Source organism: Anabas testudineus, chromosome 18 (assembly GCF_900324465.2).
Source record: "Anabas testudineus chromosome 18, fAnaTes1.2, whole genome shotgun sequence".
NCBI classification, from domain to species: domain Eukaryota; kingdom Metazoa; phylum Chordata; class Actinopteri; order Anabantiformes; family Anabantidae; genus Anabas; species Anabas testudineus.
The window spans coordinates 10,017,336-10,042,853 of record NC_046627.1 but is presented as its reverse complement, the minus strand read 5'-3'; the positions used below and the strand labels follow the sequence as shown (position 1 = coordinate 10,042,853).

The window sequence follows — 25,518 nt, the reverse complement described above, 5'->3', positions numbered from 1 at the left end:
AGGTCATTGAGAAGAGAGACATGTGACCAGAGACACTCTGTTTATAGCTTTTCTTTTTGTATCTTTACCTTTAAGCCAAAGTATTTAATGCAATTTCTTGACTATAGCATCTAGTATTTACCCTTATATTCTTAAAACCAAAATGAGTTTATTATGCTGTACATAGATTCAGAATATAATGAATAACAACTGTGTAAAATGATTGCCTTCAGTTGTCTTGAAGTAAGCAAGTATTTAGATGGTGTGGTTAATGTAAATGTGACACTGAAACCAATTTTGTTTGCGTTCATTAGCATTCATCTGAATATACTTTTGATAGTAATAATAATTTACTTAAACATTATCATATTTATAGTTTTGACTAAGTTCCAAAAGAATTTAAAAAACATTTTAAAATTGTTTTGACAGGTTGTTTTGTATGGAGGCAGAACTGTCTAAGTACCCATTCAAATCCCCATCAATTTGACACATGCCCCTTTATCAATTGTGTCCCAATCAGTTTATTTTTCTTATTTTTCTCTTTCCTATAGAACAGATTTTACTTTAAAATTCAGGTTTTTAATCTAAAATTTTAAACTCTGAATTTACTAGTAAAACAATGCTATGGATAATGTCACAGTTCAATTAATTTCAATACATTTTTTTTTTTTTGTATTGTGCCAAATTCCAACAGAAGTCATTGCAAGCCACTTTACAACGTTTAAGTTTTAAGAGCTTACAGAATATAACTGTGTACAGAATTATATAGAAAAACTAAAAATACATTTTGAGCAAGCTTTAGGCAACAGTAGAGAGGAAAAACTCCCTTTAGAGAAATATAACTTTTCAGCAGAACCAGGCTCAGGGTGGGTGGCCATCTGCATTGACTGGATGGGGTGAGTGCAAAGAAGAGAGGGAAAAGAACAGCAGACACAAACATTGGGCAGGTCAGTAAAAGGACTTTGGAGATATACAGCTCCAAAGTTGAAGATACATGCAGAAAAGTACAGCGAGAGCAGGAGACAGAGAGGAGGAAACACAACTACGGGAGAGAGAAGATACAAAGTTAATGACATGAAATGGTGGCATTTGCATTGATATAGAAGAAATGAGAATGAAGAGGAGCTCAGTGTATCAGTAGAGGTCCCCTCTCATAACACCTGAGCAGTGCCGCAGATTTTCTTTGTATTGGTCTTAAGTAATATTCTAATTTTCTGAGATACTAAATTTGGGTTTTTCATTAGTTGTGAGCTCTAATCATCCAAATTAAAAGAAATAAACCCTAGAAATATATGAGTCTGTGTGTTATGCATGAATATAATATACAAGTTTCACTTTTTGAACAGAATTAGTGAAATAAATCAACTTTTTTGATGAAATTCTAAATATATGACCAGCACCTGTATATTCTTTTCTTACCTAAACACAACATCACATGGGATGATAAAAAACATGAAAACATACTGTTCAGTAGACAGAGTTGGGACGATGACAATAATGGTTGATTTTTACATCTCGTTACAATCACCCTGATATGATTAGTTAGACACTGAGATATAATCACTGATACAAACAATTTAAAAGCACAAAACTGCACACAATTTAAACACTTTTTGATTCAAACAGAGTAAGCTGTGTTAGTAGAGAACAAAATAAACAAATCTACAATAAACAGCCAATACACAGACAACACCATATAAAACCATGAGATGAAAAAAATATCTCAAAACAGTTACACACCATCACTGTAACTGCAGTTTAGTTATATAGAAACATAGTTTTCAGTGGACAGAGTTGGGACAATGACAGTAATAGTAGATTTATCTATTTACAGTCGACCTGATATGAAAAGTTTAAAAAGTTTAAAAGCACACAAGGATGTGATATATCATCAGAGAGTCAAACATTATTTATGAAAAAATTACAAAATACAGACATTGCAATATTTTGTAAACAGCACCTGTTATAGTAACAAAATCTGATTTGAATTTTTTTTTCTTTTACATTTAGATTTTCTCCCTTTCCCACCTCAGTGTTTATATCAGAACAACACACTTAGTGAGAAAAAATAATAACGTTGATGTAAATTTCAATTAAAAACTTTATTAAATCCTAAACACGTTTTTACACATACTTTAAATAACTTGTATTATGATTCAAACAGAGTACACTGTGTTAATAGAGAACAAAATCACATGAATCACTACAAACATATATATAGATTATTATTATATATTAAACTATTAAACAGATTTATTTATCATCAGCTCATGTTTTTCCTCTCCTGTTTCTGACTGCTCCAACTCAAGTTTCTTCTGAAGTTAGTTTTCTCTGGACCCCTTCCCAATCTGACCAGTGACGACATGTTTAGCCGCATGACCGTCATTCAACTGCTGGCTGTCTAAGTGGTGTCCCGCTAACAATGTGGGCTACATAGACAATTGGAAAACGTTTTGGAGAAAACCTGGGCTGATTAGAAGAGACGGCATCCATCCCACTTTAGATGGTGCGTCTCAACTCTCTAGGAATATGACAGAGTTTATTAGACGACCTAAACCCTGACATGTCAGAGTGGAGCCAAGGACGCAGAGACGCAGTCTTACACACCTCTCTGCAGCTTCCTTACGGCCGTCACCCCCCAAAACTACCATAACCCCATAGAGACAGTGTCTGCTCCCCGAGTACCTAAATTATTTATATCTAAAACTAACACAAGAGGAGTTGTTGATAAAAACCTAATAAAAATAAGGACGACTCCTCCCTTAGAACAAAATAACAAGAAAACAATCAAATGTGGACTTTTAAATATCAGATCGTCTAAATCCCTCTTATTAAATTATTTGATAATTGACCGTCAAATAGACTGATTCTGTCTGACTGAAACCTGGCTGCAGCAGGATGAATATGTCTCTCTGAATGAGTCGACCCCCTCAAGTCATGTTAATTATCATGTTCCTAGAAGCACAGGTCGGGGTGGAGGAGTAGCAGCAATCTTCCACTCAAGTTTGTTAATCAACCTCAGACCTAAACATAGGTTTAATTCATTTGAGAGCCTCACTCTTAGCCTCTCTGATCCAAACTGGAAAAATCAAAAACCAGTCCTGTTGGTTATTGTGTACCATCCTCCTGTCCCTTAACTGAATTCTCAGAGTTTCTATCTGATTTAGTTCTTAGTGCAGATAAAGTCATTATAGTGGGTGACTTTAATATCCATGTAGATGTTGATGATAACTGCCTCAACACTGCATTTAATTCACTGTTAGACTCCATTGGTTTTACCCAAAATGTAAATAAACCCACTCACTGTTTTAATCACACCCTTGATCTTATTCTGACATACGGTGTGGAAGTTGATCAGTTAATAGTTTTTCCCCCAAACCGTCTTCTATCTGAACCATTTCTTAATTACATTTGAATTTACAGTACCAGACTTTACTAAACCTACAGATATGATTCACTACAGTAGATGTTTATGTGAAAATGCTGTGGACAAATTTAAGGAACTGATTCCATCTTTTATTTCAGAGCCATGTACCAACAGAAAGGAAGGCAGTTATTTCAATGTTACTCCAGCGCAAGTGGACTATCTTGTTAATAGTACTGGTGCTTCACTTGGAACAATACTTGATACTGTTGCTCTGAAAAAGAAACTAGTGAGTCAGAGGAAGTTAGCTCCATGGTACAATTCAAAAATCCGTACCTTAAAGCAGAAATCACGTAAGTTGGAAAGGAGGTGGCGTTCCACCAATTTAGATGAATATTGCCTAGCCTGGAAAGATAGTTTAATAATATATAAAAAAAAAAAACCTCTGTAAAGCTAGAACTTCATATTACTCCTCATTAATAGAGGCAAATAAAAACAACCCTAGGTTTCTTTTCAGCACTGTAGCCAGGCTGATGAAGAGTCATAGCTCGGTTGAGCCTAGTATTCCCTCAACTCTCAGCAGCAATGACTTCATGAATTTCTTTACAAACAAAATCACAACTATTAGAGAAAAAATTGATCAGCTCCTCCCTGCATACAGCATGGATTGTACAACAACTCTAGATTCATCTGCAAGACCACGCTCGTACTTAGACTGCTTCCTCCCCGTAGATCATTCTGAATTAATTTCAGTAATTAATTCCTCTAAACCATCAACATGTCTCTTAGATCCCATCCTGACTAGAATCCTCAAGGATGTCTTACCTTCGATCAGCACGTCCATATTAGATCAGATCAATCTATCTTTACAAATAGGCTACGTACCACAGGCTTTTAAGGTTGCTGTAGTCAAGCCCCTGCTCAAAAAGCCTACTCTGGACTCAGGGGTCTTGGCGAATTATAGACCAATATCCAATCTGCCCTATCTCTAAAATCCTTGAAAAGATAGTTTCTAAGCAATTGTACGACCACCTGCGTAGCAATAACCTGTATGAAGATTTCCAGTCAGGATTTAAAGTACATCATAGTACAGAAACAGCACTGGTAAAGGTCACTAATGATCTTCTATTGGCATCAGACAATGGACTACTCTCTATACCCGTCATGTTAGATCTTAGTGCTGCATTCGACACTATAGATCACAACATTTTATTACACAGACTGGAACATGTCATTGGAATCAAAGGAACAGCACTAGAGTGGTTTAAATCATATCTATCAGATAGATTTCAGTTTGTACATGTTAATGATGAGTCTTCCATGCACAGCAAAGTCAGCTATGGAGTTCCACAGGGATCTGTGCTTGGACCGATTCTTTTCACTTTATGTATGTCCCCTTTAGGCAATATTATTAGGAAACACTCTATAAATGTCCATAGTTATGCAGATGATACCCAGCTATACTTATCCATGAAACCAGGAGAAACTAATCAATTAGTCAAACTTCAAGAATGTTTAAAAGACATAAAGGCCTGGATGTCCTCCAACTTCCTTCTCCTAAATCCAGACAAGACAGAGGTCAGAGACACTATGTCTAATCACATTCTCACCCTTGATGACTTAGTTCTGGCCTCAAGTAATACTGTAAGAAATCTCGGAGTTATCTTTGATCAGGATATCTCCTTCACTTCATACATCAAAGAAATCTCTAGAACGGCCGTTTTCCACCTGAGAAACATTTATAATTAGGAGCATCCTGTCCCAAAGTGATGCTGAAAAACTAGTCCATGCATTTGTTACTTCCAGACTGGACTATTGTAATTCCTTATTAATAGGATGTCCCAATAACTCATTAAAAAGCCTCCAGTTAATCTAAAACGCTGCAGCCAGTTTTCTGACTGGAATTAGCAAGAGAGATCATATTTCTCATACGTTAGCTTCTCTCCATTGGCTCCCTGTTAAATCAAGAATTGAATTTAAAATTCTTCTCCTCACTTATAAATCCCTTAATATTCAGGCTCCATCTTATCTTAAAGAACTCATAGTTCCATATCTTCCAAGCAGAACTCTCCGTTCTCAGACTGCAGGTTTACTTGTGGTTCCTAGAGTTTCCAAATGTAGAATGGGAGGCAGAGCCTTTAGCTACCAAGCCCCTCTCCTGTGGAACCAACTGCCAGTTCAGTTCGGGAGGCAGACACCCTCTCTACATTTAAGACTAGACTTAAAACTTTTCCTTTTTATAAAGCTTATAGTTAGAGATGGATGGATGTTCTTCCACTCACCCCAGCTAATCCAAGCAGATGGTGTCCCACCATGAACCTGGTTCTGCCGAAGGTTTCTTCCTCTAAAGGGAGTTTTTTAGTTGGAGCCTCTCCACTGTTGCCTTAAGCTTGCTCAGATGGGATTGATGGGTTTTCTATGTAATTTCCTATAAAATTATACTCTGTAAGATCTTAAAGCTTAAACACTGTAAAGTGTCTTAAGATGACTTCTCTTGTGATTTATACAAATAAAATTGAATTGAATTAAATTGGATCTTCTGGTCAATGCAGATGCCACAACTACTGTTTTGGGAAATCCAAGTTCCCCTCTGGTTTTCAAAAATGTCATTGGGCCAAAATATCCCCATTATTCCTTAAGCGTTCCTTAGTCCTTGTGTCTGTATTATTTATCAATTCCAGTGTCACCTTACTGCTCACACCAGTCAACCCTAGTTCATAATTAGTGCAGCACACTGTTCCATTTAATGTAGGCTAATACCAGTATAACTTCTTTGCTGCAGTTCTTTCTCATGGCTTCAGATATGATGAATGCTTCCTTCATTCCAGAGCTCTTTCAAAATACTGTCACAAAAGTGACAGCTAGTTAGATATAGTACATCAGATGCTCAAATCCAAATAATTAACTAAGCTTTGGTGAAAAAGTTCTTATGTCATGAATCTAGCACCAACCAGAAATGCATTTACACCTTTTCTGATAGATTATACATACATTACATTATTACATTATACATACATTTGTTCCTTATTGGATTGATGCCAACTTACCAACAGTCAGCTCAACAGCAGATTCTGTGCCAAATTTGGGAACAAGGCATCTGTATGTTCCTGCGTCAGAGAGTTTGACGTTGGAGAGTTTCAGTGAAACGTCTCCACATTTCAGTTTGGTGGTGGACAGTGATGTTCTCTTTGCATATGATGGATGCTGCTCAAGCAGAAGATCCACACCGTCTCTCCTCAAATAGACAAATCTGGGGTCCAGATCACGTCTCGCCCACTCAACAGTCAGGTCAGCAGCATCCACAGCAGGTTCCAGCTGACATGGTAAAGTGAGCTCATCTCCAACCATTGTTAAAAACAATGGTTTATTCCTACTTTTTTTATTTACAGACAAACAGTGGAAACAGCCACTGTGGAAACAGTATGTATTGTCATGTAAAGTAATATTCAAAAAATTAGATCTATAATAAACTCGGATCATGATCTTCACACACAAAAGCTGTTTGGGGGTAATTTTACCTTCACAAGAGTGATTTAGGAGAAGGAGGACGACAGCGTGATGGAAAACCAGAACACTGAACGCTCTGAACTGAGGTTTCAGGAAGCGTCTGTCTTTCAGGTGAATCATGCTGGAGTTCTGAAAGTGAAAATAAATCAGCTGTAAAATATGAAAATTATTAAGACAGAGATGTCTTATGAATATCGAAGCAACTTGATCATTCAGTTGTTTCAGTCTATCACAGGTAGCTTCTCTCATAAACTTCTGCAAACATGCTTTCATATTTTATTATTAACTCAAGACAAGTAGGGGGCAACAGATTTTCAAGTAGGTAAATATAATTAAAAAGCGTGAAAATGCAGTGACTGATCCAGGCTAATAATAGCACCACTACAGCAGCAGTCATTCAAAAAAAAAAAAAGAAAAATAAAATCACATGTAATTTATGTTTTACTTTAAATGCTTTGATGTTTTGTTTTTGTCATTGTACTCATTTCGTAGTCATTCACTATGTTTGTACATAACTGTAAATTTTCTAAATGCATCTTCTCTGGACTTCTTCTCTTTGAGCAGACATTGCCGACATTTTATGTCATGTTATGAACAACTGTTGCTCCATATTCATATAGATCCGACAAACAACTGTGTAAGAGGTTTACGGCTGGATTTTTAGTCTAGAAACAGGCGACAAAGCAAAACAACAAAACTTTGTTAAAAACAATCAGTAACACTATCTAATAAAATGTTTCAAACATAAAAAGCCTCCTTACCTGTTGTGTTTCAACCCCCTCCCCCACTTTGATCACGTGGTTTATACTTTAGTTTCTTTATCTTAAGCTACAGCCAGTGAGAAACACAGTTAATGAAAACATAACTGTATATCTAGACAAAATAATAATGATAATATTAATGTTAATAATGATAATAAAGAACTGCACTAGTTCTATCGCAGTAATAGCTGAAGTATTATCGAGACAATCACAGGTTCAGGTTTGTACAGTAAACATGTGGGTGTGTGCTTATCGAACACTTTCAGTTTCTTTCAGCTTGTTTACTTAGGACCTGCTTTATGAACTAATATTTAAACATGGTGTTGAAATAAAAACTACAATAGCACATGAGGTCACAAGTGGTTGGAACAAGAAATGTGTTAAATGTGAAAAATAACACTGTGAATGTGTCACTAATTTATGAGGAGGCTCATTACAACGTTTTGATGCTAATTATTATGACTCTGGATCTGTGGCCTGTTTCCTGGATAAACCTGTTGCTTATGTGGATTTGAATCTGTCAGCCTGTCTGATAAAGACTTCTGATGATTTTTTGTGTGTATGAGCATCACAAACTCCCAAACTATTTAATGAGGATTTTTTTGTTCAGACTTTTCACGTTGTGCTTCTGAACTGTGCTCATTGAAGATAGCTTTTTGCCCAGAGTTCATTGTCTTTGATTAAAAAAACTTTCCTCAGTCTTTTCCAACCTGTCAGATCGTTGTTGTTCCCCCAACCAGTTACCAGTCAGCCCTTAACCTGCTTCCAGCGTCATTCCCCTGCCTGCTAAAACTTGCCTACTCGCAATCTGCTCTCAGACCTGCTCCTGCTCGTTCTTCTCAGTCTTTTTTCCCCCCTGGATTCTCTGGACTTTGCCCCTACTTTGAACTTAGGACATTGTTATCTGGTTTTATGTGAGTTTTCTTGCCATTGAGCAGTGGTTTTCTTTCCTACTTTGGTTCCTGGTTTGTTACTTTGTTTTCTGCCATTTTCTTAGTTTTATGTTGTCACTTTGTCTTTGTGTTTTTCTGCCTCTTTCTGTAGTGACTGTTGACACCCACCTTAGTTTCCCAGTTTTTGTAGTTTTCTCCAATAAATCCAGTTTTCAGTTCATGCCTGCCTCATCCCCCTCCTTACTTGTGACTCAAATATGTGAATATTTTTGCTTAAATTTTCTTTGCTGTGCTGTAGTGTTGGTCTACGCTTCCTCAAAGACTTCAACACCAAGTTCACAACTAGGAGAAGGTCTAACAGGTGTAGAAGTTTGTAGTGATAATCTTTGTCTTGATGGAAGTTATTATCAAGTTTCCCTGGTTAAATGTGCAGTACCAACTTCTTCTTTTTTTTTTTTTTTTTCTTCTGTGTTTCTATCAGTGTCTGAACATACCACTGTTGTATATTCAACAGGTCTTTAAGATAAGATGGAGTCTGATTATTGAGTATTTACAAGTGAGGAGAAGAATTTTTAATTAAATTCTGGATTTAACAGGGAGCCAATGGAGAGAAGCTAACGTAGGAGAAATATGATCTCTCTTGTTAATTCCAGTCAGAACTGTAGCTGCAGCATTTTGGATTAACTGGAGGCTTTTTAATGAGTTATTGGGACAAACTATTATTAATGAATTACAATAGTCCAGTCTGGAAGTAACAAATGCATGGACTAGTTTTTCAGCATCACTTTGGGACAGGATGCTCCTAATTTTAACAATGTTTCTCAGGTGAAAAAAGGCAGTTCTAGAGATTTCTTTGATATGTGAAGTGAATGAGATATCCTGGTCAAAGATAACTCCGAGATTTCTTACAGTATTACTTGAGGCCAGAACTAAGTCATCAAGGGTGAGAATGTGATTAGACATAGTGTCTCTGAGAGTTTTAGGTCCAAACAAAATAACCTCTGTCTTGTCTAAGTTTAGGAGGATATTAAAGCACATCCAGGCCTTTATGTTTTTTAAGCATGCTTGAATTTTCACTAATTGGTTAGTTTATTCTGTTTTCATAGATAAATCTGGGTATCATCTGCATAACAATGGAAATTATACAGTGTTTCCTAATTTTAATGCTGAAGGGGGACATATATAAAGTGAAAAGAATCAGTCCAAGCACAGAACCCTGTGGAACTGCTGGCTACAAAACCTACGTACAGATATTTTTTTTTTTTTTCAATTTTACTGCCTTACATCTGTGAAAGATAGAGTTGGTTTTATTTTTTCTTTATTCCCCTAACCATAAGTACACAAAGCCCCTCAATTGTTTTTTTCTCCTGTCTTTCTCTACAATCACAAGTGGTGTCAATTGCTGTCAGTGAACTAGGTGTCAACCAGAACTGATTATTGTTTATTTTGTTTTTTGGTTTTGTGCAACCTACTGTATGAGCAAGTAAGAACGCTTTACTGTTTTTTTTGTTGTTTTTTTTTTTTTTTGTCCATGGATATCTGCTCTACAACCTCCGGTTTTCTTCTTTCGTTTTCTTCTCCAGATTTGTGACTCCAACATTTTATTACAAGAGTTTTTATGATTCAATGAGTCACTCACTGCTCTGAGTTAAGGGCAGGAAAGACTGAGGGGAGAGAAAAATCCAACGGGTCGTTTTATTAAAATGTCAATGAATTTACAATCTTTCTTAAGTCCTGGCAAAAGCATTTTCTTTCCTAAACCCAACATCACATAGGACTCATTCCCATTAAACAAATGTTTAATTACAACATAATAATGCTATGTCTATGTTTACTACAAAAAGATCCTTATGATTGATGCCTAGTTGCATAAAAACATAATTATGAATACATTTAGTTGGGACACAGACAGTTTATCCATCTCTTTACAATCAGCCTGATGATTAGTTACACACTGAGATACAACAGGGATACAAATAGTTAGAATAGAAAACTTTGTCAAACGTTATTGTGAAAAAAAATTACATAAGGGAAAACTTCAGACAAAACATGGAGTTGATAAAAGAATTGTTATGGAAAAAAAATCTAATTCTCATATTTCTTTACAGTTTCATTTTCTCTCTCCCCCCGCATTTATTTGAGCACATTCAGGAAAAAAAAAAGAAAAATAGTTCAGTAAAGTTCAATAAAAACCTAATTACATCCTTAACAAGGTTTAACACATAATTTAAATGATTTGAATTTCACTGAATTCAACCACTCTACACTGTGTTAGTAGAGAACAACATCACAATAATGTAATGTGAATGAGGCGATGAAGAGAAAATAGTTCAACTCCTCATCATATTACTGTGATTCCGTTTTGTTATATGTTAAAGTTTATTCAGTCACATGACCTGGAGGATGTGAGCAAAGCACCAACTGGTTTGGACTAATTAAGCTGAACTGTTCACTAATTGTGTGACTTTAACTGAAAATCTAATTAAACTATTAAACAGATTTATTTATCATCAGCTCATCTTTTTCCTCTTCTCTCTCTGACCGCTCCAACTCAAGTTTCTTCTGAATTTCATCTCTCTGTGTCTCTGTTTGTTTCAGGTGTTTAGTGATTTGTTCTCTGTCTTTCTCTAGTTTCCCCTTCCTTTCTATCATTGTATTAATCATTCTCTCTGTTGTCTCCAGTAGTGTCTCTGTGTTATTTAACAGTTCCTCATAATCTTGCTTCTTCCTCTGTAGATCATCTTTGGTTTGTTCGCGCTTCTCCATTTTCTTGCCTTTGTCAATTTTTGCTCCTTTCTTCAGCTTCTTCTTGTTCTCTACTATCTTAGTCTTCACGTCCTGCAGTAGTGAGTTGAGTTTCTCTCTCTGTTTCTTCAGATCTTCCTTCTGATCTGTCAGTGTTTTAATTATTTGTTCCACATGTTTCAGTTCTCCCTCATTCTTCTGTTTCTCATCATCAAGTTTTGCCTTTGTCTTTTCCACAACCCTTATTTTCTCGCTTTCTGTCATTGGATGTTTACTGTCTCTGTCAAACAGAAGCTGAAAATCAATGCTGTTACTTAATGTTCTTACATGTCCCAGTTCACCTTCACCCTGATCCATTTTGGTTTCTGTGAGAATACAAAAAGTGTGTTTATAAAAATGTTTGTGCAGTGTTGCTTTATGAGAGAGTGTTGTAAACAATGTGTGTTGTGAAGAACCATTAAAATCTTACTTACTTTTTATTTTCCACAACACAAGGGCAATCATCAGAACAGCCACAAACAAAACAACTAGGCTCATGATGATTCGAACTGTAGAACTAGACGGAGCCACGAAGAAATCATCTAAAATAAAATAACACATAAACAAATATGTAAATCAAATGCATGTATCTGAAAACTTTTTTCCATAAATAATTTCTCTACCTGCAACATGTATCTGTGTCTCTCTGATCTCGTTGATGTTGCTCTGTTGGACTCTACAGGTGAAGGTGTTGACGTCACTCTTCTCCACAGTCACTCTGCTGCTGACAGTATAGAGGTCATCAGGACCTCTGACTGTCTCTGTAGGTCCAGCAGAGAGGTTCTTTCCCTCAGCGTCCAGCCACAACAGCTCAGGCTCTGGATACCAGCCTTTAGACTCACACTGTAAAACCATCTCTCCACTGCTGGTTTTGGAAATCTGAATCTCAGGTGAGGAAACAGAACCTAACAGAGAGTAGGAAATTTAGTTTTTAAGTGTATAGTATTGTTGCCACATGAGTTATAAACATTCATTTACAGTTTAGACTTTCAGCTAATCTTACTGCTGTTAGTAAGAACCTGGTTTTAAGCAGGTATTACTTTTTATGACTTTTTTACATTTTAAACTTTATTAATTAAGCAGTTTTCTTTCTGATCTTTACAAGTTAATTTCAGGTGCCTTTCTGCTCAACTCAGAATCAGAATCATTGTTGTGTCAGTCTATGTGCCAAACTCATTAGTTTATTTGACCTTAACTTAGATGACTTAATATTGGCCTTAAGTAATACTTTGAGAAATCTGAGTTATCTTTGATCAGGATATCTCCTTCACTTCATACATCAAAGAAAGGCAGAGCCTTTAGCTACCAAGTCCCTCTCCTGTGGAACCAGCTCCCAGTTCAGGTTCTGGAGGCAGACACCCTCTCTACATTTAAGACTAGACTTAAAACTTTCCTTTTTTATAAAGCTTATAGTTAGAGATGGATCAGGTGCCTCTGAATCATCTCTTAGTTATGCTGATATAGCTTAGTCTGCTGGGGGACCTCTACTGATAAACTGAGCTCCTCTCCTCTCTCCTTTCTCCTGTATCAATGCAAATGCCACCATTGCTTGTCATTAACTTTGTGTCTTCTCTCTCCTGTAGTTGTGTTTCCTCCTCTCTGTCTCCCTCTCTCTGTACTTTTCTGCAGGTATCCTCGGCCTGGAGCTGTACATCTCCAGAATCCAGCTGACCTGCCCAATGTTCTTGCTGCTAGTTGTTGTCTTTTTGCCTGCTGTTCTTTTCTCTCTGCTCTTTCCCATCACCCCAGCTGGTCGAGGCAGATGGTCACCCACCTAGAACCTGGTTCTAGTGGAGGTTTCTTCCTCTAAAGGGAGTTTTTCCTCACCACTGTTGCCTAAAGCTTGCACAAATGAGATTGATGGGTTTTCTATGTAATTTCCTATAAAATTATACTCTGTAAGATCTTAAAGCTTAAACACTGTAAAGTGTCTTAAGATGACTTCTCTTGTGATTTATACAAATAAAACTGAATTGAATTAAATTTGATCTTCTGGTCAATGCAGATGCCACAACTACTGTTTTGGTAAATCCAAGTTCCCCTCTGGTTTTCCAAAATGCCTGTCATTGGGCCAAAATGTCACCATTATGATCTCAAGCATTTCTCGGTCCTTGTTACTGTTATTATGTCATTTATTCCAGTGTCACCTTACTGCTCACACCAGCCAACCATAGTTCATAATCACTGCAGCACACTGTTCCATTTAATGTAGGTTAATACCAGTATAACTTCTTTGCTGCAGTTCTTCCTCATGCCTTCAGATATGATGAATGCTTCATTCATTCCAGTGCTCTTTCAAAATACTGTCACAAAAGTGACAGCTAGTTAAGTATAATACATAAAATGTTCAAATCCAAATAATTAACTGACCTTTCTTGAAAAAGTTCTTATGTCATAACTGTAAAAACCAACCAAAAATGTATTCACACTTTTCCAGGAGGATGATACACAAATGTTTCCTTATTGGATTGATGCCAACTTACCAACAGTCAGCTCAACAGCAGATTCTGTGCCAAATTTGGGAACAAGGCATCTGTATGTTCCTGCGTCAGAGAGTTTCACGTTGGAGAGTTTCAGTGAAACGTCTCCACACTTCAGTTTGGTGGTGGACAGTGATGTTCTCTTTGCATATGATGGATGCTGCTCAAGCAGAAGATCCACACCGTCTCTCCTCAAATAGACAAATCTGGGGTCTAGATCACGTCTCGCCCACTCAACAGTCAGGTCAGCAGCATCCGTAGCAGGTTCCAGCTGACATGGTAAAGTGATCTCATCACCAACCATCTTTACTAATGTTTGAGAAGTTCCAGTCAATGTCTGACCTAAAGGGAGGAGACAAATTTATTTATTTATTTTGTTACTCCTACTTTTTTATTTATAGACAAAAAGTGGGAACAGCCATAAGTATGCAATTATGTTGTGAAATCATATTTTTATTTAATATCCACAGTAAACTCGGATTACAAAAAGTTGTTTGGGGGTAATTTTACCTTCACAAGAGTGTTTTAGGAGAAGGAGGACGACAGCATGATGGAAAACCAGAACTCTGAACGCTCTGAGCTCAGGTTTCAGGAAGCGTCCGTCCTTCAGGTGAATCATGCTGGAGTTCTGAAAGTGAAAATAATTTAGCTGTAAAATATGAAAATAAGTAGGACAGACAAGTCGTATGGATCTTGAGGGAACGTGATCATTCAGTTCTTTCAATCAGTCACAGAACTAAACTTCCCTAGACATGCTTTTATTTTATTAGTAACTCAAGACAAAACGGGTGTAACTGATTTTGATGTGTGTAAATATAAGTGAAAAGAAATAAAATGCAGTGACTGATTCAAGCCAATAATAGCACAATTACACTTGCAGTTCACTAACTATTAAAAAAACAGCTTCCCAAATGTTTTATTTATGTTTTAATTTATATGCTTTTAATGCCTTTTCCTTTAATTCTCAAGCAAATTAGCTCTTATTTCGGTCATTGTACTCATTTTGTAGTCATTCATTAATCAGTATTATTGTACATATACATACATTTTCCAAGTGTACATTCTCTGTACATGTTTACAAAATATTAACCAGACATTGTCGACATTTTCTCATGTTAGAAACAACTGTTACTCCATATTCATAGGTGTATACGACAAACAACTGTGGTTTACAGTTAAATTTTTTAGTCTAGCAACAGGCGACAAAGTATTACAATTAAGACGAGTTAAAAATAATCAGTAACACGATCTATTAAAATGTTTAAAACATAAAAAGCCTCCTTACCTGTTGGGTGTGTGTCGCAGAGTCACCTTGCCGACAAAGAATGTGGACTTTCAACCCCCTCCCCCACTTTGATCACATGGTCTTTACTTTAGTTTCTATGTCTCAAGCTAGAGCCAGTGAGAAACACAGTTAATGAAAACATAACTGTATATCTAGACAAAATAATAATGATAATATTAATGTTAATAATGATAATAAAGAACTGCACCAGTTCTGTTGTAGTATTTGCTGAAGTATTATCGAGACAATCACAGGTTCAGGTTTGCACAGTAAACATGTGGGTGTGTCCTCATCAAACACTTTCAGTTTCTTCCAGCTTGTTTTCTTAGGACGTGCTTTATGAACTAATATTTAAATGTGCTGTTAAAATAAATATTACAGTAACACATGAAGCCACAGGTGTTTTAATAAGAAATCTGTGTTAATAGAAAATCTTAACAAAGTCAATAGACATTTGTCAGAGAGGAAAATAAATATGTTCGTGATCTGAGGCTGATTTACAGCAGAGGGCAGAGTGGGACTGTGAACATGTTCTGTCTTCCAGACACTGTGGGGTAAATATGTAGTTCACTGGTGCCACCTGGTGACACTGTACCTGCTTTTTATTGCTGTTATTTTTATTTCTGATTCTCAGAAACCTGAAACCTTGTGTTGACTTCGTAACCAGTAACACGAGAAGGGGAAGTCTGCATCACATTGTACATTATATATAACCCTTAGGGGTCTGTGACCCAAATATGACACATTTAAGAGCAGGTATTGTGTTTTTTTGATATTTTTGTGTATTTAGGGACACATTAAATTTCAATTCAAACAATCACAGCAGTAAATAATTAATTTTAGATATTAAAAAGTCATAGAAATGTTAGAGAAGAAAGGTCATATCTCTGACCCAAGTCACTAACAATTTTTCGTTCCAGAATTGCATAAAACGCCTGATTCTTACCCCGACAGTTCCCCTCAGCTCCAACTGTATCTGCTGCTCTGCATATGTGTCACTGTCTCAGTCGTCACCCTGCTGTTCTTTGGGGGCGTAATTCAATGTGCAAGACGACGAACAAACACCAGAGGTACTGAACAGAGAATTAGTTTGAAGCAACATTACTGGTATTCAGTTTAGTGTGTGACACAGTATTGAGCTTTGCATTCTGTTTATTGGTGTGTGTGTGTGTGTGTGTGTGTGTGTGTGTGTGTTTGACAGATACTTCAACCATTTATTACATTCCTGAAACCTCCTCTCCTTCAGAAACAGGTGAGGTTCAACTTCCTTTTTCACTGTACAATCATTTACAGTATGACAACATATATAAGATTTCTAGATTTCTAGTAATAAATCAACGGGCTTGTTAGCTAATTGATTATTTATATAAAATATTATAGCCAATATATTCTGGCAACATTCACTATGTTCATGTTGCCTCTGGACTGTGTACAATATAACATTTTGTAGAATTTACTTGTACAACTTCTAGTTCATATTTGCAACAATTCACTTGAGATGAACATCAGAAACTTGACACTATGCACTAGTTTATATTTGCAAAAAATAATGGCAAGACCTCATCATCAAAATAGTTTCACTAAAACATGTAAAACTGGTCACAGCAGTCAGTCAAACCATGATACTAAAACCTAGTTACAATGAAGAATTACACCAGTTCTGTCACATTCATTCTTAAGTATGATTAAGATCATTACAGCAAGCTGTTGTCGATGATCAGGTTTGGTAAAGGAAACTGAGAATGAACATGTGGCCGTGAATTTCTTTTAGCTTGTCTAGATAGATAGATAGATACTTTATTGATCCCCAAGGGGAAATTTTGGTGTTGCAGCAGCCATTACACACAAAAACATTTGAACATTGAGTAACATGATCTACACAACAATACACGAGACACAGCAACAACACACGAGCAGTTTGTGCAGCATCCTCCTCTCCACCACCTGCTCTAGAGGTTCCAGAGGAGCCCCCAGCACAGAGCCAGCTTTCCTGATCAGCTTATTCAGTTTCTTAGTGTCACTGGCTCTGATGCTGCTGCCCCAGCAGACGACAGCAAAGAATATTGCACTGGCTACAACAGACTGGTAGAAGATCTGCAGCATCTTGTTGCACACATTAAAGGACCTGAGCTTCCTCAGGAAGTAGAGTCTATTCTGTCCCTTCCTGTATACAGCCTCTGTGTTGAACTTCCAGTCCAGTCTGTTGTCCAGGTGAACTCCCAGGTATTTGTACCTCTCCACCACCTCCACCTTCTCACCCAGAATGGACACAGTGTCAAAGCCAGTTTTCTTCCTCCTGAAGTCCCACACCACTTCACAAAGCTGTCCACCAGACCTCTGTACTCGGTCTCCTTCCCACCGCTGATACACCCAACCACTGCAGAGTCATCTGAGAACTTCTGCAGATGGCAGGACTCAGTGTTGTACTGAAAGTCTGAGGTGTACAGGGTGAAGAGGAAAGGTGAGAGGACAGTCCCCTGAGGTGCTCCTGTGCTACTGACCACCCGCTCAGACTGCCGTCGTACAAACTGTGGTCTGTCTGTCAGGTAGTCAGTGATCCAGGAGGTTGTGGAGGAGTCTACCTGCATCTTCAGGAGCTTCTCTCTCAGCAGGACAGGCTGGATGGTGTTAAAGGCACTGGAGATATCAAAGAATGTGATCCTCACAGTGCTGTTTGCCTTGTCCAGATGTGAGAGAGTTCGCTGAAGCAGGTAGACAATAGCATCATCTACTCCAACCCGGGGACGGTATGCGAACTGCAGTGGGTCTGGTGATGTCTCGACCTGAGGTCTCAAATGAGTCAGAACCAGTCTCTCCAGGACCTTCATGATGTGTGAGGTGAGGGCGACTGGTCTGTAATCATTTAGAGCAGCAGGACATGAGGTTTTTGGAACTGGCATCAGACATGATGTTTTCCAAACCTTTGGCACCTGCTCCATTCTCAGGCTCAGGTTGAAGAGGTGCTGTAGAATCCCAGAGAGCTGCTCAGGGCAGTAGTGCTGTAAACCTGTTGAAAAAATGGTTCAGCTCATTGGCCTTGTCCAGGTTTCCTTCCACCTGGTTCCCCTTCTCCTTGAAGCCAGTGATCTTCTTCATTCCAGACCACACATGCTTCATGTTGTTCTGCTGGAGTTGGTTCTCCAGCTTCCTTCTGTACGCGTCCTTACTCTGCCTCAGACTCACCCTCAGCTCTCTCTGCACAGACTTCACCTGGTCCTTGTCTCCCTCCAAAAAGGCCTTCTTCTTCCTGTTCAGCAGCTCCTTTAAGTTGCTGTTGATCCAGGGCTTGTTGTTAGAGAAGCACCTCACTGTCCTGGTTGGGATGATGTTCTCCACACAAAAGTTAATGTACTCTGTGACGCTGTGTGTCGTGGAATTGATGTCGTCTCCATGTTAGTCACAGAAAACATTCCAGTCTGTGGCTTCAAAGCACCCCTGCAGAGTCCCATTAGCTTCCTGAGACCACTTCCTTACAGTTCTCGTGGTCACTGTCTGCTTTTGAACAATAGGAGTGTAGACGGGGGTGAGTAGCACCAGGTTGTGGTCAGATCTGCGTAAGGGAGACAGAGCAGTGGAGGTGGGAAGACGCTACAGAGACGCTCCTTTACCGTAACATGTCCGGGGTTACACCACCTCCTTTCCTCTTACCGCTCCTCCTACAGTCTCTGTCCGCCCGCACAGTCCTGAAGCCGCTGATGGTGCAGTTGGAGTCCGGAATCCCTGGTGTTCCTGAACCAGGTCTCAGTAAAACACATGACGCTGCACTCACGATATTCCCGCTGGCTTGAAGTCAGCGCATAGAGCTCGTCCATCTTATTCACCAGGGACCTCACATTTCCCGTGACCACAGAAGGTAGAGAAGGTTTAAACCTTCTCTTCCACTCTTTCTTTTTTAGTCCAGCTCTGCATCCCCGGCGCCTTCTCCTTAGCTCCACGGGGATCAGAGGTCTTTCTCCCGTCCATTGTTATTCCCCATCAGTACATAAAGTGTTTGAAAAGTCACGAAAAATGGGGAAAAAATAATCAGTAACGCCATATTCCAACGTGAATTAAGTTGTTTCGAAGGAGAGTTAAAAGAGAAAAGTAAGGAAAGAAAAAAAAAAAAAACGCCCAAAATAACTACAAAACTACAAAATCTAACCGGAGCTACTGCAACAGGCAGAAACCTGAGGCGGCGCCAGGTAAGAATCTAAACTTGACCATGAACTGTGCTGTTGAAATCAACATGAACATAATCTATTTTACATGCCTAAAGTATATACAATATTTAACTTCTTTCATGTTTTGTTGTTGTTTTTCTTATTAATTATATGTTTCAGAGTTTAAGGAGACCAGTGAAGCTGAATTACAATATCCTGCCATCACCAGAGCGAGAAATGAAGAAGGTAAATTACTTGACATTGACATAGAATGAGAAAGATAATATAGATCATATAAATAATTTGTAGCTTGCAAAGTTGCTTTAAAAGTAGCTTCCTCAAAATTGCTGGTGGTTAATAATTCAAATAAGGCATCCCTTATTTCCTAATTTGAACTTTAGCAATGTCATGGGGCAGTATATTACAGTCAACTTTGAAAAGTAAGAATTGTAATGTTTTGCATCCCGCACAATGTAACACACTCTCCTAAAAAATTGTGTTTCTATACAACTAAACTGTGAACACAAACACTGTGGGCTGGATTAATAGATAACAAAGTACAACAGTTACACAACATCACTGTAACTGCAGTCTAGTTATTTAGAAACATTATTTTTAGTAGATATAGTTGGGACAATGACAGTAAGAGTAGATTTATACACTCTTTACATGATATGAAAAGTTTAAAAGCACACAAGGATGTGATTTATGATCAGAGAGTAACATTATTTATGTAAATATTAAAAAAATAAATTCCAGACACAGCCAACTTTGATAAACAACGTGGTGACAAAATCTGATTTGAATTTCCTCCCTCTCTCATCTCAGTGTTTAGTTCAGAACACACGCAGTGAGAAAAATAATAGATATTTGGATATAGATTATTTAAATTATTTAAATAAATGTATTATGTTTCAAAGAGTACATTGTGTTAATAGAGAACAAAATCACGTGAATCACTACAAACACACAGACAACACCACATAAAACCATGATGAGGAGAAAATAGTTCTCTCCTAATCATATTACTGTGTTTCAGTTTTGTTATATGTTAAAGTTTATTCAGTCATATGACCTGGAGGATGTGAGCAAATCACCAACTGGTTTGGAGTAATTAAGCTGAACTGTTTCTCATGGTCAAGTTTTCTGTATCCTCCTTCAATCAGTTTCTTATGTTCTGCACTTTTACTGGATGTTGTTCTATTTTCTTTGGGTATAAATAAAAAAACAGGTTATTTCTAAAAACGTGTTTTTAGAAATATGTTGTTTATATGCAGTATTGTTAACAATGTGTGTCCGGCAACAAACCTCTTACTTACTTTTAATTTTCCAAAAAACAAGGACAGTTGTCAAAACTGCCACAAGACAAAGAACCAAGCTGATGATGAATGAACTGTAGAACTAGACGGAGATGGAACCACGAAGAAACTCTCTAAAATAATAAAACACAAACACAACAGATACACAAATATGTAAATATAATCTGAAAACTGACAAAGTGTTTAAACCTCAATTAACTATTCTTGTACCTGTAACTTTAATCTGTGTCTCTCTGATCTGGTTGATGTTGCTCTGTTGGACTCTACAGGTGATGTTGTTGCTGTGTCTCTTCTCCACAGTCACTCTGCTGCTGACAGTATAGAGGTCATCAGGACCTCTGACTGTCTCTGTAGGTCCAGCAGAGAGGATCTTTCCCTCAGCGTCCAGCCACAACAGCTCAGGGTCTGGATACCAGCCATTAGATTTACACACCACCCCATTGTTGTCTATGGAAATCTGTATAGCAGATGAGGAAACACCACCTTAAAAATGAGGGAGAGATATAAATATGACGTCATCACAAGGATCCAAATCACATTACTGTTTCTACAAATGTACCAGCGCCCACTTACCAACAACAAGCTGAACAGTAGAGTCTATATGCAGATCAGGAATGAAGCATCTGTATGTTCCTGCATCAGAGAGTTTGACTTTGTAGAGTTTCAGTGAGACGTTTCCACACATCGCTTTGTTTTTGTTCACAGATGTTCTTCCCATGTACAGTGGATTCTGATCGATCAGAAATTCAACATTGTCCCTCCTCACGTGGACAAATCTCGGGTCCAGGTCCGGTCTCGCCCACTCTACTGTCACGTCTGAAACATCTTCAGCAGGTTGTAGGTGAAGTGGTAAAATTATGTCATCACCAACCATTGCGACTATTGGCTGAGCCGAACCAATGAACTCTGACTGAACTAAAGGAGAAAGAGAACATGGGACTGTGTAAGTCATCAGTATTTATATCATACCTATCTTAAATCTGTACTCAAATCACAACTGTTTCTAGTATTTTTGATTGTGTTACCTGCATAAGTGTGTGTTAGGAGAAGAAAGACAACAGCGTCCTGCAAAACCAGAACAGTGAAGACACTGAGTTGAGGTTTCATCCCCTTCAGATGAATCATCGTGAAGATTTGAAGTAATCAAACAGTGGTTTCAGTTCTTCTTCTCTGAAGTTCAGTAAACATATTTTATTAGTAACAAAAGACAGACAATGAAAAATGTATGGCATGTTGGCATTGTCCAACAATTGTAGCAATAGATTTTTGTCTTTTGTACAGAATCATTCAGCCGCAGAAGAGGTTTACAGTTTGATTTTTTATCTAGAAACAGGGAACAGAATATTACAATAAAACTATGTTAAAAATAATCTGGAAAACTATCTAATGTTAAATGTTTAAATGTTTAAAACATAAAAGCATCCTTACCTGTTGTGCGTGTTTCAAAGAGTCAATGTGCCTGAAAAGAATGTTGACGTTCAACTCTTTCTCTTTAATCACGTGGTTCATACTTTAGTTTCTTTATCTCAAGCCAGTGCGAAACACAGTTGATGAAAACTGTATATCTAGACAAAATAAAAATAAAAATAATACAGTGCACCAGTCCTGTCACATTAGTTGTTGACAAGTATTATCAAGGCAACTTGGTGTCAAAGATCAGGTTTGTGCAGTAAACTGAGCATGAACAAGTTGGTCTGTCTACTGTACTTTCAGTTTCTTCAGTGCTACCTGCTGTTAAAATAAAAACAATAGCACACAAAGCAACAAGTGGTTGGAACAAGAAATCTGTGTTGGTTAATAAAGAAAAATAATAGAAGACAGGAAAATACATGTGTGTGTGTGATTTGAGGCTGATTTACAGCAGAGGGCAGAGTTGGACTGTGAATGTGTCACTAATTTATGAGGAGGATTGCTCATTACAGTGTTTTGATGCTAATTATCATAACTTTGGATCTCGTGCCTGTTTCCTGGATAAACCTGTTGCTTATGTCGATTTGAATCTGTCAGCCTGTCTGATGAAGACTTCTGATGATTTTTCTGTGTTTATGAGCATCACAAACTCCCAAACTATTTAATGATGAATCATCATGCTGTGCTTCTGAACTGTGCTCGTTGAAGATTGTTTTTTTGCCCAGAGTTCATCGTCTCTGATTATACAAAAACTAACTTACGTCTCTCCCGGGATCAAATCTCCTCAGCCTGCCTGCCTTGCAGTTGTCTCCACTCTACTGCTGTCGGCCATCATGTACACATGTTCTCTCCCCTAGAATACTCTCCTCAACCTCATATTGCTCACAGTACAATACACCTATTATACTTACCCTCTGTCAATCCATATCTCTGCATGTGTAGATACTGAATTCCTTCATCCTCCTCATCCATCATCATGCATTAAGTAGGTAAATTGAAAAAAAAAACTCAGTTTAGGATCAATAATCAGTTTCTATGGATGAAGTTCTAATTCATTATCAAAAAGATTGTGTCCTAGAAAATAGTTGCAATGGGAGGGAGGTTTCTCAAGCTATCAGAGATTCAGTTTTAACCTGTGGAGTGTGGGCAAACCACCACAGGCCCAACTGTCAATAAGAGAGAGTATTGTCCAGCAGGTGTATAGAAAGATTCTGGCAAAGATGTAAGTATCTTGGTAACATGTCCATTTTTATAGTATTGATAGGGAAAATTGTTGAAAGGGTAGGCAACTCCAGATATTAATGTTAGCTTTCAATTTGTGAAAGTCTAAAGTCCAACATCACTTAAATGGGTAGAAACAACTCTTTATGGTAGAGATACAGAAAAAAAGGGAGAGAGATGTTTCCTAAGAGGCATAAATTCAGTTTTGTCCCACTCAATTTCTAACTTGATAGTTTACCAAATGACTTGACAATTTTCAGAAGAATAGGAACTGAAACAACTGGATCAGATTGACAAATAAATAAATCGTCTGCATAGAAGTTCACAAGACTTTCAAGTTTCAAGTTTTATTGGGTTGGTATCTGCATGTTATCTTATTGCTATTGAAAGAAGCTCTTTAGCAATATCAAACAGTAGAATAGAAAGCAAATCTCCCTGTTTAACGTCCTGATCAAACGGTTATGATTTCTGTCTCAGTGAACAAGTGAAACCAGTTTTTGTTAAAGCTGTTTGACGCAATGTTGTCTAAGGAGGCATGAAGGAAAGAATGTTTCAATGTTTCAGGTGTAACACTGCAGTTAAAACAAGAGGAAAGCTGTGACAAATTTGATTTTTAAGAGGGCTACATGTGGAAATACAAATGAAAAAGGGAACTGATCCAAAATACCACTATACTTGTTATGATCATTACTTCCCCACAGATGTGTGATGTCTAGATGTATGTCTAGACTCAGTGTTGGAAGATGAAGTTGTTGGATAGATTATGTTCTTAAGTCTGTGAGACATCAACATGACCCTTTGACCCCATTTGGGTGGAGTGATAGGTGACTGACTTACTACAGAGGGCAGTGTGACTTCTATTGCTTGCTCATGAGCACTAGAGTGAGTGACTGGTTTTCTAATACAGTGCATGTAAAACAAATATCCTAGAATTGTCAACAACTGCAGAGAAAACAAGAGAACTAAGAGAGCAGAGATCCCAAACCCATGCATAGCTTTATGGTAATGATGGCTTCACTATAAAAACATATCAATCTGGTTAATTAATACAATGTAATATTGTTGCAATACCATTAGATGGTATTTTGGGGTTTTATATCTCACAGATAAAGTCACAGCAGCTGAAACCACTGTCTCCAGGAAGAGGAAGCTCTTAGCTCTTTTAAAGTGTCTGTATTTTAGTCCAATGCTCAGACACTCAGCAGCAACACAACATGGAGGTCACAGCTTCCTTCTCCAGACTGTGTGAGTACTCAACTTATTTAAAGCTTGATACATAAAATGGAAGTTAAAGGTGTGAAAACTGATCAGTGACCAGGTCTCTCTCTCCGTCAGTAGAAACCTCTCATTTAGTTTCATCATTTGGTTCAGTGTAGTGAAACAAAACTCAGCCTGCAAGTTTGAAAAGCATGTTGAATAAAACAAGCTATTACAAATGCACTTGTTAATATTCTATCAAACTGTTATGATATATCTGTCCTCCTTTGTCTTTCCAGTCTTGTTGGTGCTTTTTCGTCACGTTCTCCTCAGTTCTCCGCAGAAAACCAGTGAGTCATGGTACAATCTTATATACTGTATATTATCGCTCAGTTTCATACTGAGTTTTAGTGCTACAAATATTAAAAGACTAATGAGACATCCATTTAAGTATTTAATAATCTATGCGACTCTCTGTGTTCCAGTTTTTCTTCGGGTTGTTCCAAACAGGCTACAGTTCTTTGAATATGATTCCATTGTCTTTAGCTGTGAGGGACTTGGTGAACTGACGGGTTGGAGAGTCAAGAGAAGGCTCAAGGGATTTGAAACAATATGTTCGTCTAGCTGGGAGATGTCGACAGGACCCTGCACCATTAAAAATGCATTTATAGCAGACAGTGGAGAATACTGGTGTCAAGCTAGTGGAGACACAAGAAGCAGCACGGTCAACGTCACAGTAACTGGTATGTTTAGAAAAGATATTTATTTTAAAAATGTTTATTTGTAGTTGATGAAGTTGTATCTTCTTCTGTAGGTAGATTGAAGGCTTCGAGTAAATTCTGTAGTTTTCTTTTTCCTCCAGCTGGTTCTGTGATCCTGGAGAGTCCTGTTCTCCCTGTGATGGAGGGTGATGATGTGACTCTGCGCTGTAGAAAGAAACAGGCTCCTTCAAACCTCACTGCTGAATTCTATAAAGATGGACATTTCATGGGGAGCAGCTCTACAGGAGAGATGATCGTCCACAGTGTTTCCAGGTCCCATGAAGGACTCTACAAGTGCAGCATCTCTGGAGCTGGAGAATCACCAGAAAGCTGGCTTAAAGTCACAGGTGAGACACATCCGTAATCCAAACTATTATTTTCTCTAGCTCTCAGTCAGATTTATTCACCTGCCAACAGA

The 25,518-nt window shown here is 37.8% G+C and overlaps 2 protein-coding genes across 5 annotated transcripts; one reads left to right on the top strand and one right to left on the bottom strand.

Moving 5' to 3' along the window:
* Positions 1 to 10,880: 10,880 nt before the first annotated feature.
* On the bottom strand, positions 10,881 to 21,984 carry LOC113168295 (selection and upkeep of intraepithelial T-cells protein 6-like). The gene is made up of 12 exons (XM_033326510.1): positions 21,940 to 21,984; positions 21,537 to 21,681; positions 21,085 to 21,426; positions 20,704 to 20,994; positions 18,662 to 18,836; positions 18,528 to 18,603; positions 15,054 to 15,125; positions 14,279 to 14,396; positions 13,772 to 14,110; positions 11,912 to 12,193; positions 11,723 to 11,830; positions 10,881 to 11,614 (listed from the first exon to the last, which is right to left on the bottom strand). The coding sequence occupies exons 2-12, from the start codon at positions 21,634 to 21,636 to the stop codon at positions 10,995 to 10,997; spliced, it is 2,523 nt and encodes an 840-aa protein (XP_033182401.1). The 5' UTR covers positions 21,637 to 21,681; positions 21,940 to 21,984; the 3' UTR covers positions 10,881 to 10,994.
* A 2,232-nt stretch (positions 21,985 to 24,216) lies between these two features.
* LOC113168535 (Fc receptor-like protein 5) lies at positions 24,217 to 25,491 on the top strand. Of its 4 annotated transcripts, none has more exons than XM_026369614.2 (4): positions 24,217 to 24,387; positions 24,639 to 24,699; positions 24,886 to 25,082; positions 25,202 to 25,491. In XM_026369614.2, exons 1-4 carry the CDS (start codon positions 24,357 to 24,359, stop codon positions 25,462 to 25,464), a joined length of 552 nt encoding a protein of 183 aa, XP_026225399.1. In that variant the 5' UTR covers positions 24,217 to 24,356; the 3' UTR covers positions 25,465 to 25,491. The 4 variants fall into 4 exon arrangements, with proteins under 4 accessions (XP_026225399.1, XP_026225396.1, XP_026225395.1 ...); XM_026369611.2 differs by having other exon boundaries at positions 24,228 to 24,387; positions 24,639 to 24,689; positions 24,825 to 25,082; XM_026369610.2 differs by lacking the exon at positions 24,217 to 24,387 and having other exon boundaries at positions 24,549 to 24,689; positions 24,825 to 25,082.
* Positions 25,492 to 25,518: the final 27 nt, after the last annotated feature.